The 17,755-nt window shown below is 41.2% G+C and overlaps 1 protein-coding gene across 3 annotated transcripts in view; it reads right to left on the bottom strand.

The window, feature by feature from the left end:
• The window catches only part of CEP85L (centrosomal protein 85L), a 154,815-nt gene extending 140,858 nt beyond the window's left edge, over positions 1–13,957 (bottom strand). For 2 of the 3 annotated variants that reach the window (XM_080389521.1, XM_080389526.1), the window contains exon 1: positions 11,653–11,946. In XM_080389521.1, the coding sequence (XP_080245647.1) occupies positions 11,653–11,675 (23 nt within the window). In that variant the 5' untranslated portion in view covers positions 11,676–11,946. The other variant, XM_080389523.1, reaches the window with a different exon arrangement.
• Positions 13,958–17,755: the final 3,798 nt, after the last annotated feature.

The raw sequence follows: 17,755 nt of genomic DNA, 5'->3' as shown, positions 1-17,755 counted from the left end.
ACGTAAATACATACTGCATATTCTGATCCTCTCATTTTCTTTCTGGTCAGCTATTGGTAGCACTTTTCCAATCTGCATGGAATATATTTTGAATTTAGGAAGCCCTTTTGGCTACATGGAAAAAGAATTACTACCTGCGTTTACACTTCCATTCATTCTACTGATCAAGCTTGACTCACCAAAGTAACAGCAAAAGAGCTCTTCCATCAAAAGATAGTTTATTTTTATTAAATACAAAATTAACTGTATTTATTAACTGTAAAAATCTAGATATTTTTACAGGACCACTATACTTCTTCATCTTACAAAAATAATTATGTTTTATGGCACTGGCTCACAATCTGCTACACTTGTATAGGCGTTTACTGTATTAATCCTTATTTTATTTTCACATTTTGAAAATTTAATATTTAAAAATGTGAATTTCACATATTCACATTCACATTTTGCACATACTTTGGCTGGATATAAATGATGATGGAGTGTGATATCTGTCGTTATTTACTGTAGCATCTACAAAACCATTGCTTTCTAACAAGGTGCTACTTTCATTGCCTCCCCATAAAATTTTGCAAGATTTGTACAATTGTATTAAAGTCTTACACAGCTCTAAAAATAGTACCTATAAGTGCTTTTTATTTGAAACCACATAAACCATGTCTCCATTTTGTGAAGTCACTTGCTCAAGCTCACAGCAAACTGAGCAGACCATTGAAAAGGACTAGGTCAAATAGAGATGCATTTTCAAAATTCATAAAAATTGGGATGGGCAACCAATAAAGCAAATCTGCATCTGCAGCAGGAGGAGAGACCTTGGCAGATACACTGTTAGGGGCAGCAGTAGCAGCAGGTCTCTTCTCCCCAACAGTTGCCCATATAGACAAAGAGTTAGGAGAGAGTGATAGATCAGGTAAGGTAACATAATCCTTAAGTGCTACAGCATCTTTGTTTTTCTAGATAACTTAATGTTTTAACCAAAGAGAAAAGCATCATTCAGAATGCAGACAGTTTATAGTGGCACAGAAAGCAACCCACTGACAGCTTCACCAGCAACTACCGTGTAAAAAACCTCATCTTCATTTACACTGAGGTCATTCAGAAGAAGGAAGAAGACTTCCCCCAGAGCACTCAATTATGCTCTAGAAATTATTTGGTTATTTGCTGTGAACATGAACATGTTGCCTTCACCTTGGCGTAAATTTTCCCATAAATGTTGGAATATTTATGTATCAGCAGGACCATTACCCTGTGAAAAGACCTGTTTCTCTGATATGAAATCATGATGACTGCAATGATACCAGAGCATTATCTTGTCTGTTGAGCTGCTAGGTAGCTGGCATTATTTATAAGCAATATTCTTTTAAAGCTAGGTGTTTTTTAAATAAAAAAGGATATTTTTATGATTGTAAGTCTATAAAGAAATAAATGGCCTTTTATAAAAGAACTCAAAATGTGGCACTTAATTAATGATAAAGTGGTCAAGTGTCATTTACCAGCCTTGGATAATAATATTCAAGTCCTTTCAGTATTTTTCTATGACAAAATAGATTCATGCTACTACAAGCCCATGTGTGTTACATACTGTGTACTTTTACCCTTTCACCTCAGCATTTGCTTTTACCACACTATTAATTTGGTATTCACATTTATACACTGGAGGAAACTATTAACCTGTGGAACATCCCTTTTCACAGATATGATCTCCTAATTAAACACACACTTAATTATCTCTGCTTTTATAACCTTGATTGATTCCAACAATTTCACCTTTATGGCCCTTCAGTGTCCGATACAGGGAACTGTTTGGGGTGCTCGTTTATCCCATTAAAACCACTCCCTCTAAACAATGCCTCCAACAGGCTGTCATGGCTTGAGGAAAGAGGGACTGGCTGTCTCCACAGCAGCCACCTTGGCTCTTGCAAACATCTCTGCAAGTCCTCCAAGTACAGGAGCTTGGGCCAAACAGGGAATAGACCTGCCCTGGCTTCAGCTGGGACAGGGTTAATTTTCTTCTCAGTAGCTGGTGCAGTGCTGTGCTTTGGCTTTGGTGTGAGAGCAATGTTGACAGCACACTGAGGTTTTTAGTTGTTGCTGGGTGATGTTTATACTAAGTCAAGGACTTTTCTGTTTCTCAGGGAGAGGGCTGGAGGGGCACGGGAAACTGGGAGGGGACAGAGCCAGCACAGCTGACCTGAACTAGCCAAAGGGGTATTCCATACCCTATGACGTCATGCTGAGTGTAATATAAGCTGGGGGAAGAAGAGGGAAGGGGAGACATTCAGAGTGATGACGTTTGTCTTCCCAAGTAACTGTTATGCGTGATGGAGCCCTGCTTTCCTGGAGGTGGCTGAACCTGCCTGCCCATGGGGAGTGGTGAATGAATTCCGTGTTTTGGTTTACTTGCACGGACAGCTTTTGCTTTAACTGTTAAACTGTCTTTATCTCAACCTGTGAGTTTTCTCAGATTTACTCTTCTGATCCTCTCCCCCATCCCCCTGTGCGGGGAGTCAGCGGGTGGCTGCATGGTGCTTAGTTGCCTGCCAGGGTTAAACCACAAGGCTGAAGAAAGATGCCTCCCATCTCATCACTTGGCTTCACAGTTACTTCCTCAAGTCCCAGCGGTGTGAGCCAAAAGCTCCCTGACATGCAACACGCAAACAGGGCTTAGGAAACATGCATGGCAGATTCCTCCAGCCAAAACACAAAATACTGCTTGAATACTGGTGGAAGAACTGTACCTCACCTGTGACAGGCTGGAAGTAAAAGAAATACCCACAATCATTATCCAGCATATAAGTTAAAAAATTAAAGACTGGAATTGGGCCTTTTAACATTTAATAGCTTACAAATGAAGGGATTTCTTTGCCTCATTTGACAGCCTGCTTACAACGACACAACCAATTTAGAACCATACAATCATTCAGGTTGGAAAAGATCTTTCAGATCGTCGAGTACAACCCTAAATCTAACACTGCCAAGTCCACTAACAGAAATTTATTGCTTTTCAATTAGTTATTATTATTATTCTGCTTCTATTACAAAACCACTTAGAGGCTCCAGCTATAGCTGATGCCTGATCGTATAGGAACTACAAGCACAAGCAAACCTCATCTACAAAGAGAAGTGATGCTGCTTTAAGTTGAGGATTGTCTAGAGTAAGTGTGCAGTAGCTACAGTGTGAGTTTACAGCCCACAAGCTAGTCTGTACTAGGCTTTTACATGGTCCCTGTGAAAGCAGAGTAAGTTACTGTAGCGTTCATTGTATACCAAGGACACCCATAAAGAATATAGTATGAAGTAGCTAAGTAACTATATATTTGCATCTTGACTAAGTATCCACTAATTTCTTCTATGCATCAATGTACAACCTAAACTAGAAGCCATATGTGTTGATGCAACCCATGTTTCCTTTTGTGCTTCCGCAAAATTAAAACCAGAAGCACTAACAGGTTAAGGTAGGGAACAGGAGAGGAGGGACCTGTACCCCAGCAATCCGTGTGAGGATCAGCACCCAGCTCTTCTCCAACCCAGCTTCTCAATCCTACTCTCCTCTGCACCAGATCTCAGTCCCCTACCCCACAGCTTAGGTGTCCAGCCCTGCTTCCTGGTTTGGTCACCCACTTTCCTACTTCTTCAGGGCTTACTGCAGCCTGGTGATGGCCCCAGCCCAGCAGGGCAGCCTATTTCCTGTGTGTCTCCTGACTTTCCCTTCAACTGCCCCATGATCATCACAGTTAGACAAATAAAGGAATTTCCAGTTTAGAGGACTAAATTGTCTTTGATTTAAGGCTTGTCAAATGCTCTTTCCTCCTGATGTAACTAATGGGAAATTCCAGGAAATCATCAGTTAAACCTGCGGAAGGCCTGAGTGGACATTTGACCTGGCTGGAGACACAGATAGAGACACCAACCAGGACAGTCCTGGAAAACATTGCCATGATTGAACATGCTGCTCAAAGTTTTCAGAACTTTGCTCTTTTCTCCTAGATTTTAATTTATGTGCAACATTCCCCATCTCTCCAAGCCACAGCCATGGGACCTCACTGGTTCCTGGCCCTGTGGGAGGAGGGTGAGATGGGTGCCCCGGGCTAAGCTGCAGACCCCCATGCAGGTGTTACACACCACTTGGCCTCCAGCCCAGGGTATGTGCCCCTCCTGATGCCAGTGCCAGGCTGTGGGTCCCGATGCAGTAAGCATGGCCCTCATGACATCCACTTTGCTTCCCAGGCTTAAAAGCAGAGAATAAAAGGAGAATAAAAGCCCTGTGAGTTTTCCAAAGCAGAGTCTTTCTCTCACTCCACGTCTGCATAACCTCAGTGTCTTGGCTGGGGCCTGTGGAGTAGCACCAGCAGGAATACCAATGCAGCGTTACTCATCCTCACCATCTCTAGCTATACCGCTCACCAGAGATGTATTTCTTTCCTATGTGTAAAAAAGGTTTCCAAAATAAAGGATCCAAATACATATTACTATTCTTATTTGGATACTGTCCAGAAGAACTGAACAAAAGCTTTTTAAATAGTAAGATAATATAGTAAAATCATACTACTGTGTTTTAGCAATATCTCTTCAATACTGTAAGAAATAAATGCTAGAAATATCTGGACATATACCAGCAGTTCTGTCATTTGGGCACATATTTTTTAGGGTTTTTTGAGACTCACTCTTTGCTCATCTTTTTTTTTTTTCTGCTTGGTTTCTCTCATGAGCCTGGCTCTTATTTCCCACTGCCCTGCCCCTCTCCTGTCAATCACATCCTCTTCTCAGCTTCCTCCTTGCTGTACTCATATGTCCTCTTCTGGGGCCATGCCTTCACCTTCTCACTATGTCTTGCTTGGGCATTTGCTCAGAGGAGAAGCAATGTTATGTTAGATGGAAAGATGGGCTTTTACAGGCATCAAAGCCAATGCATGAGTAAAGCCACCTCTCAACCTGGAAGCAAAGCTCTTTTTGGAGAGTTTTTGTGCCTAACTGCTTATAATGCTCTCTAGTAAATCAAAGTAAACTCGAATTCTATTATGTGAAACTGTAACACCCTCCTCATCACACCGGCTTTGAATTACGTGCTGAAAGGTCCAGTTGCAACCACTTGAGTGATAGGATAGGACTGGCTACAAAGTCAGATGGCAGCAGTACAAGGGCTATTTTGGTTCCTGGGAGCAGCTAAGTCACGTTAGTGGAGGGTTTGTCCGAGCTTCCTGGCTTTGCTGCTCAGCGGAGTGCAGTCAGCGAGGCAGAGCTCTGCCCCACACCAGGGCTCCCACTGCAGATCCAGCCGGGGGGGCTTCCAGGGCTTCTCTGCTGTGTGGTGTTCTCTGGAGGAGCTCCCAGAGCTCCCACAGCCCTCCTGCCCACCTACCATGCATTGCCCTAGCAACCTACTGCAGCACTGTAAAAAAAATGTTAGGAGAGAAAAGTGTCTTCAAATAATGCAATTGCTCACACCCACACCCAAAAAAGGAAAATATTTATAAACAATTCTGCTTTTATTTATATAGTTTCCATGGCTCTGCTCTGTCAGACTCCATCTGTGCTTTCCCTGAGACTGTCCTCCTTACGCTGCACTTACTATCTGCCTGTAATTTTTCAGAGATCAAGACTCATTCATAGGCTGAACAAAACAGCAAGCATGAAGAAGTATCACTCATTGAGGGTGACACATTTAACATATTTATTGTAACATCCAACACCAGAAAGGGATAAAAAATGCAGGAAAAAGTCACCGGTGACAGAAAAGACCCTATGTCTATGCCATAATGCCTTGAGGTGTTGCTGTGTCAGGTAATATTTCCTGCTGGAAATTGGTTGTAGGTGATGAGGCTACTGTGTAAAGGCAGGTCAGAAGAGGTCAGCGTATTTCCCTGAATGTTCAAGCAGAAGGACAATGTTGTGTCCCACAAGAATCAGTCTGGTCTGGGCTGCAGGAGGCTTCAGTTTCCTGCCCTTACTCTTGCACATGACATGCATTTTATGTATGGGCTAGCACTTCTGTCCACTCTTCAAACACCATTTCTACTGATTTGCGCTGCTTTTACATATGAAACAGTGAATATGGTGCAGAATGTTTCCTGCAGATTAATGGCTGGATGGCAACAAATGGTGGCCCATACATAAGGTGAAGGATATTTACTCCAAACAGTCAATAAATCTTTAGGAAATGCCCTGACTTCTGTTGGTTATTGCTGTTAAAAAAGGAAAAAAAATCCCATGCATTTTTTCTGTATGACATAGCCACCACTGGTATGTGTAGAGTATATATTAGCAAATCTTTTGGCTCTCTTTCTGTACTGTAGTGATCATAATTTGCTATTTTGAGGGAAAGATGTGCCTGTGTGTTGGGAGGAGCGGGCGAAGGAAACCATTATTGCTTTGAAAGCCACAGTCAGAAATTTTTCATTTTCAGAAATGTCTTTACTTCCCTATAGCATCAATTTCTTAATTCTTACTGTTGTTTAAAACTTTAGGCTCTGATCTTCTGAACCATTTACTTAATTCTTTCCCTTGGCGTTTGTGTGTGCAGATGAGGAAATGAAAACAGAAATGCATCGTCAGCGACTGAAAAGGATGGTACAGTACTAATAAACAGCAAGCAGATCTGAATGTAATAGACAAAGTGGGCAAAACCACACCTTTGCTAGAAGAGGAGGTTATAAATGTGAAGAGCTTAAAAGGAAGGTAGCTATGTCTGCTTAGCACTTTTACTAAGATCTTTGCCATACAAACTTTTCCCCCCTGTGCATTTCATTACAGTGTATGGTCCTCCTATCAATCAGCTTTATGGACATTTTACTGGCATGCTTTTAAGAATCTCTCAGAAAGGACTTAGGCTTATGTGAGGGCTAATAAGATTTCAATACCCTGTGTCCTTGTCCCTCACAAATGCTATACTGCCACACAACTCACCAGTATTTTAAAGATAATGCTATTGTAGTTCCATCAGAGTCAGCAGCAGATGCAATAATCTTTTGATAAGATCTTCTGCCTCCTGACAGACTATTGAGAAGGAGATGGAGGCATGACCAACGCCTGAAGAGACTTGGAGGATAATGAAGGCACCGTGTAGTCCAGCCCCAATTTAGGTACTGATGATGCACATTGGAAAATACCTTCTCATTAAAAGCTTTGGTAGCAACATTTTAGAATCAAGGCAAATTCTAGGTCTATATTATTACCGCAACTTTAGTTACAGGGCCAGGGAAAACTGTGATATTTAACAGATCTGGTCCAGTCATTTATAGGTGGAACTAAATTGCAACACATGCCACTCTTTCTGTCCTTTTCGCTAATGATCTCTGCTCCCTCAACACTTCACAAATGCTGAGTTCACTGACAGCAAATCTTGCTCTTTTGCATGGTGTTTCATGGACTTAGTCCATACATTCCCAGGGACTTGGAAACCACAGGTTGAAAATTATTAATCTCTCCCTGTGTAGAAACCTTGCATAAGCCAAGACTGCCTCTGCTGTGTGATCCCTGTAGGTTTCCTTAAACAATTGCTATCCTCTGTGATCAAGCTGCCTTTGCACAGAAGATGATACACATCAGCCATGCCATTGCCTTGTTAATATCCATGTAATTCTCATCCTCTCCATTGCAGAAGGCCACTGGTTTTGCCATGCTTTCTACACACTGACCAGCAGTTAAGTAATTCACCAGTCTGAGGAAGCTGCTGACTTTACTTTTCAAACCGAGATTCTCTGTGTTTGCAGAACAAATCTCCTTGTTGGCACCCTTTCTGCCATTATAACTCCATTAATGAGTTTCTCCAGGAAGGCTAGAAAAGCACTGGGAGCTAACAGATATCCTATCTACTATCAGTCATCACCTTGAACCAGTTTCTTAGCTTGTGCTGTTTGTCAAGACCACTGATCTTACCACGGTGGGGATATTTTGGGGAGCCAATCTTACCTACCTCCAGTGATTCCTGAGTGGCGCTTTGTGAACTGCAAAGTGCTTTACTAAAGCAGACCAAACAGCTTACAGCTATCAAGTCTTATGGGTTTCAGACACTGAGCGGTGGCCTGTTCATCAGTCATTCCTCTGTACTGTGAATCTTTTGAGAAGGACTTAATTTCACTGATCAGCCATCTGTGGTGACTTCTGCAGCTTAGCAGCTCACCTTTCTTAGACGCTATCAGCAGAATTGACTTTCCTCATTCTTTATTTAAGAATCTTTTTTTTTTCTTTCTGCGTATTATATAGCCTTTGCGACTTCCTGAACAGACCAGCTCCTCCTCTGAATCATCTTGCTCAGAGCCTCTTTGGATCTCTTTTTCCAGTGATGTCTAGATTACGCTTTTAACTTTCTCTGGTACAATGCAATCCTCATAATCATCCTGCTTGTAAATATCTATGTTTTGAATATTGTATTGTCTTTAAGGTGCCTTTTCCTGAGATTATCAAATGTTCAGCATTGGTCATCTGGAGTCTGCCCTGTAGTACTTCCTCCTTAGTCCTTACCATCTTTCAGCTTGAAAAATCTGAAGATAATTCTGCAATTTAAAAGTTCCTGGCAAATTGGTTTATTTCTACCTTAGCTATTTGCTTGCATTTTCTGCAGAGTTTTGGGGATTTTCCCATTCATAGTGTGTATCCCCCTCCGTGGTGTCCCACTGTCTCTGCCTTTTCACAGGCCAGAATATCTTCTAATATCAAGGGTACCTCAGCCAGTTCTGTAGCATATTCAAGGCAGACCTTTTCAGGGCTAATTTAATTGCCTGTAGATATTCCTTTGGACTTTGTTCTGGGCAGGTGCCAAAAAGCTTGTGGCTCACCATTTTCTACCAGTTTGGTTTTGTCCTAGGTCTTTCTGGAATCTTCTATCAGTATCTTGATTTGCCTTCACTGCTCATGCTGCTATGAAGCAACAGATTTGCTGGAAACTGTCACTGAGATAAACAAGGGGCAAGTGAGTTTTCAGGGAAGAATCACTCATGATACTGTCAATACCAGGTGGAATATCTTGGGCCAATTTTCTATTTCACTTGAACATTATAATGCACGTGTAGATACTGTGTTAGAAGCTTTTGAAGAGAAACAATCATTCACTTAGTGGTTTTTGGCTACACGTCTGTGCTTACTGCTGCAAGCTATGAGCACCAGTCAGCACTCAATACACAAACATCTCTCAAACTGCTCTTTAGACCATTGCCCTCATAACAGAACCATTGGGTCTTCTGAAGCATGCACATAATATGAATGCATTTCATATAGGTGAAGTGCACAACAGACACAGAATAGCTAGCCTCTGAGCTCCTCTAGAACTTTTGGAAGGTCTTTAAAATCAGAATCTGTATGTGACAGAGTCATGGAGATTAGGAGAACGCTCTGCTTATTAACTCCAAACTTCACTAACACGTAACAAGAACATAAATTTTAAAAAATGCAACTAAAACTTCAGAGAGATATTATAAAATAAATATTTTCGCTCTGTATAATACTGGTCTGTATATAAACTCTTTGCAGAAGCATCTAGTTCAGAATAGGCATGAGTTTTATGAAAGGTACAACAAAAGTCTGATCTTAACTTATATACCCTGTGATAAAAAACATGTGAGTTAGAGAAGCACTGGGCAGAGAGACAAGCACAGAATCATATGGCAAACCAAATGCATTATTTATTATTTAGCAGAGCTTCTGTAATATAATGCTGTGCATCGAATTATTTATTAAATGCAGTAAGAAAGAAATTGAATTTGTATGTGAAGAAAATGAAGTTTTATATTCAGTTAATACGCTATCTAAAATTGAAACTAAAAAACTTGAGCTGAAAAGATGCCATAATGTTCTTAGCCACTACTTGGGAAACATTAACTGAAATACGTCAAAGCAAACGAAGGAAGGTGCGTATGGCAACTGTGAAAGATGACACCCAGCTTCTGGCTTCTCAGGCCACCAAAGAACTTGTGTGTTATAGGCAGCAGGAATGAGAGCTCCCCTTTGCATGAAACATCCTCCTCCTGAGCATTCATCGCAAACCATTCACACCATTGCCAGGCTTGGCATTGACAGAGATGGGTTGGCACCACCAGCAGTAAGCTACAATAATCCTTTAAAAGAAAATTTGCCACCAGACAGCAGGAAGGTGACTCAGAATGCAAGATCCTGTTCTCCACACTTGTCTGGCTGTGAGACCCTGCTGGCACTGTCAGTGGTGATGCCTATGATAACCACATCTAATGGTAGTTTCTCTAACACAAAGCCTTTTGTGGACTCACAGAAGACAATGGAGACAAGATAAATATCGACATTGAAAAATATCCTCAACTCTTCTTTAAATCAGTCGGTGTCAGTACAGTATCTGTGACTCTCCCAGAGAGCAGCTTTCTGGCTTCCTTCTGTCTGGCATTGCATTTCCAGTTCTGCAGCTGAAGTACCTAAGATTGCCTTGCACAGCTCACTGAAATAGAGTGTAATGCCCAATGTCTGTACATTTCTCTCTACTTTATCTCAGAAATGGAAATTGGTCCCTTCTACTAAGGCTACCGTCATAAGTCTCTGGATCTTGGAATTCTTCGTGCAGACTACAGGGATCTTTTTGGGCCTTCACATGTCACTTTGTATCCAGTTAATGATGTTTTAGGTTAGTGCTAAGTGTATAGGGGAGTATTCTAGTTTGCTTAGCCTTAAGCAGAATGAATCTTTAAAGTGACGATGCAAAGAAACCCATAGTGTCAAGATAAGCATACAGCTAAAGAATTCATTTTCCCTATTACTCATTTCACACAGTAAACCATAATACTTTTTTCTCTCATTTTTTAGCGTTTGATACTCTTCAAGGTAGTAGTTTTCTTCTCTTTTGTCAGTCTCACTTTTTGTAGAAGTGACAACGGAAGTTTTGCTCAAGCAAACTGGAACTTAAAAACTGATCAGAGATGTGTTAAAGAAATGAGAACTTTTTGTGTGAGTGGAGAGGAGTGTCGCAGGTGGTTTATCAGTTTTAAAGAGTGGTGGTACGTGGCATCAATGGTTTCCAAATGTTCACAGCAGAAAACTCAGAGTGCAAAGAACGCACTGAGGCTCTCTGCTCTTCTGTGGCCTGAAAAGAACAGCCTCTACGGCTTGCTCTGCATTGGCTTTGTTCCCGCATTACCAGCAAAACAACTGCCTAGCAACTCAGCTTTTCCCACAACATTTCCTTGCACATGTTGTGTGCCTAGAAAAAAGTATAGTATCTAATATTCTCTCTGGATAATCCCTTATTTGAGAGTTATACTCAGCCCTCTGTGCACTTCAAAGCTGTACTTATCAAGGCAGTTGCTGTCATGACAGACAGTGCAGGCAAAGTCTAACCAGTCCTATCTGTGCTGCAAGCTGTGCAGTAACACTGTGCGCCCTGAACAGGTTATCTGTGCATCAGGCAGACAGCAAACTTGCTGCTTCCCTCCACCATATTTCCCCTAACAAAGGCAGGAAGCCATGGCCGTTAGCAAAAAGGTACACATATCCTTCCTATTGAAAAAACCGTTCTGTGAACAGTGAGGGAGCTCTCTAGCACACACTTCACAACCATCAGGAGAGTCCATCTGAAGGCATAAATAATTCAGTACTTAAAAACACATGCTGGCTTGAACACATGAAATTGCTTTTTCAGTTACTGCCTTTAAGGAACATTTACAGGAGGTAGGTTTACTTATAGTTAGATTTTCTTACCTACATCCCAGCTGCAGCAGCATCTTGCAACTGAATATTTAAGCTACTTCCCTCACAGTTTCAACACCAGTGAAAGAAAGAGTTGCCTTGAATCTTCTGCAGCTGTTTCTGAGCAACATGAGGACTGCAGAATACCTGAATTTGCTCGCATGTTATCTGGAAGCACAAGCCTTCTCATCCCTCCAAAAGATAGCACCGTTTGAGAAGCTCTAAATTCTCAAGCACTGTAAATAAGCTCTAACCAGCATAATTAAGACAGCACTCTTAATGAAACATTTAGAAATTAAGGCAGCAACTTACTTGCCCTCTTCATAACTTCCTCAGGAACGCTGTCTTTTCAAATGACTGTAACAGGAAATTGTGGTAATTACGGGTGAGCTCCCCATCTACAGCTCAAACCACCCACTGCAAAGTGCAAAGGCAGTCCGCACCGCATTGGTGACAACTGACAGCTGCCTCCCCTGCTTCTTGTACTTCGCATCTGAGGCTTAAACAGGCGCCATGTGGAGAGAAGTGACTTTAACAAAGATCCACGTGAAGATCCATGTCTGCAAAGTCTTTATTACTCATGATAGCTCCATGCTCAGAATAGTAATACTTACCTCTGTGAAGCGCTCTGAGACCTACAAGTGAAAAGTATCTTAGATGTGCTATTATTTACTACTATCTGAGCCATGAGGCCCTGCTATCTGGACAAGTGAGTTCACTGCCTTTATTAAAGGCAATACTGACCTTTTACTTTCTCTTTGTCACATAGGGATGAACTTGGACCTCTCTTGCCCTGTCTTTTGCTGCAATGTGGTAGAGGGTACTGAGAAGAGATGTGCATGCTCCTGGGTCAAGTAGGTCCAAAGACAACTGCACATGCCCTTGCATTCTTGGCTGAGGCACAGCTTTGTAGTGTATCAGGACCCTGCTCCTACTTTCTTCTTCCAACAGGGTTTCGTATTGGGGCAGACAGCTAGCTGAAACTGTGCCAGTGTCCGATAGACTTTAAGACAGAAACTACAATCTCTTTTTTGTTTCTGAATAAGCATCTGACAGACGCAGAGAGCTGCCATTAAATCCAGCTCACAGAAATATGTATGTAAGGCTCTGAACTCATGGAAAAGCTCTGATAACATCAGATACTGCAGGCAGTTTGGCATGTCTTTAAAAACTGGATTGCCTCACCGAGGTTTATACTTTCAAATCTGCATTTTTGTCAAAGTCAGTTTAGCACCCACTGGATGATTAGATAAGGTAAAGACGAGCAGCAGAGCAATGAAATATTCATGCAAGTAGATGAAATGCTGTTAACTAAGTTATACCTACAAGAACAAATTCTAACTGCTATGACACCTGAACAATCTTGCAGGGATGGTGTGGATAGGAAAGACAGCAGAATTACAGAAAAAGCAGTTGTACAGGATTGCTGAAGGACAGATCTAGCCTACAGAACCTGTGGCTCTAGGCATGAGACAAGAAACCTGCAGAATGCTTCTAGGATGCAGTCTGACTCTGCAGGGCTAGTAATTAGAGAAAAGTGTTTGTAAGCTGAGTCAGCTCCATGACATGCACTCCAGAAGGTTCTGTTTATGAAGCTACATATCAGACTAAAAAATCACTGGAGATGCACATGTGAAAGGAAACATTTGTGCCAGCAGCTAAAGCAAGTTAGCAATGCTTTCGTACATAACAGAAGTAAAAGGACATAGAGACTCCCTGAAGGAAAAGTTTTACCTAGCTTTCGTGAAATGCATCTGGTTTCTTTGCATTTTTCCCATTGAAACATATCCAGTCTTTCCTCACTGCATTTGCAGATAGCCCGAGCCTGGAAAAACATAGTTTGAACTTCTGTAGAATACCTGCCTGCACCAAATGCACCTGCCATGTGGGTTATTTGATACCCTAAGTAACTTTGCCACTTTTTGAAGAATCTGCAAACACAGACAAAAAGTAGCATCTTCCCCTCTCTGCCCCACTATTTCCGCTACCATCTTATCAGCAGACAACTACACCAGATGATAAGACAAGAATGGTGGATGTTATTAACTGACTGAAGTGAAAAGGCCATCCCCTGACAAGACATCTCTGCAACTGATCCAGAACTAAAGGCCCCTTTACCCTTGAGTTTCACCTGCTGTTTCCTCTCTGGGTTTCTCTGTTGTCTTAACCCTCATACTGTCCCTCTCAAGTGACTCTTCACTTTCTAGCTTCCTAACTTCTCACTTACTCTTAGAATCATAGAAACATTTGGGTTGCAAGGGACCTTTAAAGGTCATCTAGTCCAAAACCCCTGCAATGAGCCAGGACATCTTCAACTAGATCAGGTTGCTTTAGAGCCCTGACCTTGAATGTTTCCAGGGATGGGGCACCTACCTTCAACCTCTCTCAGCAACTTGTTCCAGTGTTTCACCATCCTCATTATAAAAAATTTCTTTCTTATATCTAGTTTAAATCTGCCCTCTTTCAGTTTGGAAATCTCACCCCTTGTCCTATTGCAACAGGCTCTACTAAAATGTTCATCTTCATGCCCTTCTCTTACTAAAAAGATCTCTAATAAGTAATAAAATAAATGAAAACAAAATTAAAGGCCTTTTTATGTCTTATTGTTTGCTTTTCCCATCCTCCTCTTAATTTCAGTCTGGAATGTATAATTCAACCCTTTGGGATTGCTGTCTCTCCCTTCTCCCCTTGCCCCCCACCCCCCAGCTTTTTTGTATAGCCATCATTTCTCTTTCTTCAGTTTAACATTGCTAACACCCCTGTGGAAGTTCATCCAGCTGTCCTGCCACCTCTCTTAGCCCATCACTGGCCAAGGGCCACCAATTATTTTGAGCCGTACTGGATGCATATGACTAACAGCAGTGTGAGAGGGGGAAGAGGACCCAGCTGCTACATGCTAGAGACCAGCTTCACAAAAGAATATGCAAGTTGCAACACCTGTCTCTTTCTTAAGTGACTGGCTTTCTGTTTAACTTCAGAGCCCTAATCCTTGCATGAAACCCACAACAGCTAAAGGAGAGATGCACCTGAACTGCTACTAGCAAGAAATGCTTTCAGCTGAAGCTCTGTGAGGGTCCTAAACGCAGATTCTGGTGGTTGGCTGTCTGACTAGCTACCAGTAAGTTCCCTTTCAGATGCTGAGTGTTATACACCTGGCTCTTTACTGCAGGCAGGCAATTCCATCTTCTCTGTACTCACAGACATGAATATCCTGAAACAAGGCATCCATGCCAGTGCTTCTTCACATATATTGTTCCAGGTGCTACCACCAGAAGACCTTCAATTCTTAATAACCCACTGCTCAGACCAGTATATGGAATGTCCAGATTCCACTTTTACCTCCTTACAGTGCATTGCAAACCTACATTTTCCTATCTAGATGCTCTGTCAGATTATGGAAAAAAATATTGCTGGTCTTAAATGCATATTTATCATATTTATCATCTTGACTGAGAGCAAGTCACATACCAAGAACTTCCCTGGAAGCAGTTCCATTCACAGGGAATAGATGCCGACACAGCTGCAGAGGAGCTACCAACTTTAGCCTCAGCATGGGATGGGGTTCTCTTGATTCCTCCTGTTGAAAGTATTGCTCTTTGCATTGAATATTTACACGTATACATTGAGCCTCTCCTTGGCCTTGACATTTAAGCATTCACCTAGCTTTGGGGAAACCCATCCATTGGTAGGATACTTAATGTTAAGTATTCACAAGAATGGATGGAAGAACCTGTCTTCTTTCCCTCCCCCCATCTAGACAAGTGGTCTAGTCATGAAGTTATTGTCTTTCTCTAATTATAAAACTGTTCCATTTTGCAATAGGAAAGATTAAAGCTGACTCATCCTATAGCACTATGTAGCAAATTTAAGTATCCATAATAGAGGTGAGTTCAAAAGCTCATGAACAGAAGATGGACTTGGACTTACATACATGTTTGAACTACTGTTTAACAGGGGAAATATTTTGTACATTGAACCATATTAATTGAATACCAAATGTACCTAGTCTTACCAATGAGCTCAGTAGATACTTGCTTAAAATAAAGATCTCAATGTAGCTTAGCTACGTACACTAGGTAGCAACAGACTGTACACAAAACATACACTGAATTCCTGAGGGAACTTCACTGCTGGGAAGCTGGCACACAGAAACTCCCGTTTGTGCTGTGCAGAAGTACTGCAGGGGTTTTGAAGACTTTTGAAGATATGAATTTTTAACTCAGATGCCCAAGTCTTTGTTTTTCTGGTGCAATACTCTTGAGGCTAAATGAAACACTGAAATATTTTTTCCTTGCTAGGAGATGCATCTCCTCCTGGGATTAATGGGGTTTACACACTGCTGTTTTCTCTTGGGATACAGGCAAAAGTTCATATAAATATTGGTGAGATAAATATTGATCTTGCTACCACAGATTGCATCTGGGCAATCTTAGGCCATTACCTTCCAATGTGCGAACCCCTCAACTGCATTCATGCAACTGCTTTCACTGGGTGAGACACCTTGCTGTTCTCACCCAAACAAAGATAACTGCAAATACAGCCATTTTCTTTTTGGAATAAATTCTAACAGTTCTCAGAATGATCAGATCTGCTAAATCAGACATGTAATTTAAGTCTATAATTTATGTCTGCAAATGAAGACTATAGAGGTTCACCGGGCGGACAAATACCTGTGGGCTAAATAATTGCTCTGAACAGTATGTTTTGATAAACACTGTCTGAAACAAAAACAAACCACAGTAATTCATATTAAAGTTGTGTTCTCTAAAGCTGATAGTATCATCTATAGTAAATAGATGCTTATGCAAGTTTATTTTTTAATGAATAAGGCATTGTTTTGGAGTTCAGCCTTTTTGTTACAGAAAGCTTTCTTCACATTAGCTATTATCATTAATGGACACATTCCTGAGCAACATTTTAAAAATATGGTTATTGCTTCTTACTGTGTTTCTTTAACTCAAACCATGTGGCTTCACTGTGTGGGAAGAGACAGGGATAAGTTTACAACCAAGCATGGCATCAAATACTCCTCTTTTTTATAAAGGGAAGCATTTTCATTTCGAAGTGCCCTGTTTGAGGAAGAACCTCTGAAGAATATCTGAATCACAGAAACGTTTCAGGGCTGCTCCTCCTCCACTCCTCATAAAGATTTGCTCCCCACAGTATATTTGCTAGTTCTTTGCAGACTGTATGTCTGAAATCAATACTAGACACTTCCTTTTCAAATTCAAAATTGATTTTAGCCAGTTAAAAGACAACATCCAAACAATTCCTTGTCATCTTTTCACAAAATTTATTAACACAGCTGGAAATAATCACTTATTCAGCAGGAATCGCCACAGTGCATTTCACAGGAAAAAATGAAAACCAGAAAGACTATTCCTGACCCACTAAATTAATTCAGACCATTGTAAAGGAATGGTTAGCAATCTAAGGTGGGTTTTAGAAATGTGGCCATGCTGACATTGTGCTGCAAAAATGTCTACAATACAAACAAAATAGATCTAATTTATTTACCTCAGCAAGAACACAAAATATGGAATCCCTGTCAGACTGCTATATTTCCAGCATTTCCAGCTGTGATCTCACATGGCTGTAACTCCTCTTAGCACTCAGGGCAATTACTTAACTGCAGAATACAGTTCTTTTATTTCACTTTGCCAGTTCCGTATCTGTTTATCTTGACCTTACGTAGCCTATGCACAAGTTCAAAAAACATAGATTTAAGATGTGCCTTTACACAGAAGGTGGATGGGAAGGGTCACACTTCTGTGGTTTGCTCTCCACAGTCTCTGTGTTAAGCTCACTGTTTTCATTGACAACGTAAGTTTCTGTGTTTTTCTAAATTCCTTGAGACCCGTGGAGATGACACGAGAGAGAAGAAACCACAGATCCCACTCCACATTGTGTATAATGAAAAAATTCTTCATTTGGTCCTATTCACTTGCAATTTACAGAAACCAGTGCAAGTCATGGCATTCCCCAGGTTTCTTTTGAGTATAACTTCACTTGAAAGACATTTTTTGTTGGTTAAGGGCAAGTTGTAAAAACTCATCGAAAATTCAGGTACCAAATTGATTTTACAAGTTCAGCAGCCTAACTTTCTGTTTCTTCC

The sequence above is a fragment of the Falco punctatus genome, assembly GCF_963210335.1.
Source record: "Falco punctatus genome assembly, chromosome: 5".
Taxonomy (NCBI): domain Eukaryota; kingdom Metazoa; phylum Chordata; class Aves; order Falconiformes; family Falconidae; genus Falco; species Falco punctatus.
This window is presented reverse-complemented; position numbering and strand designations above follow the sequence as displayed.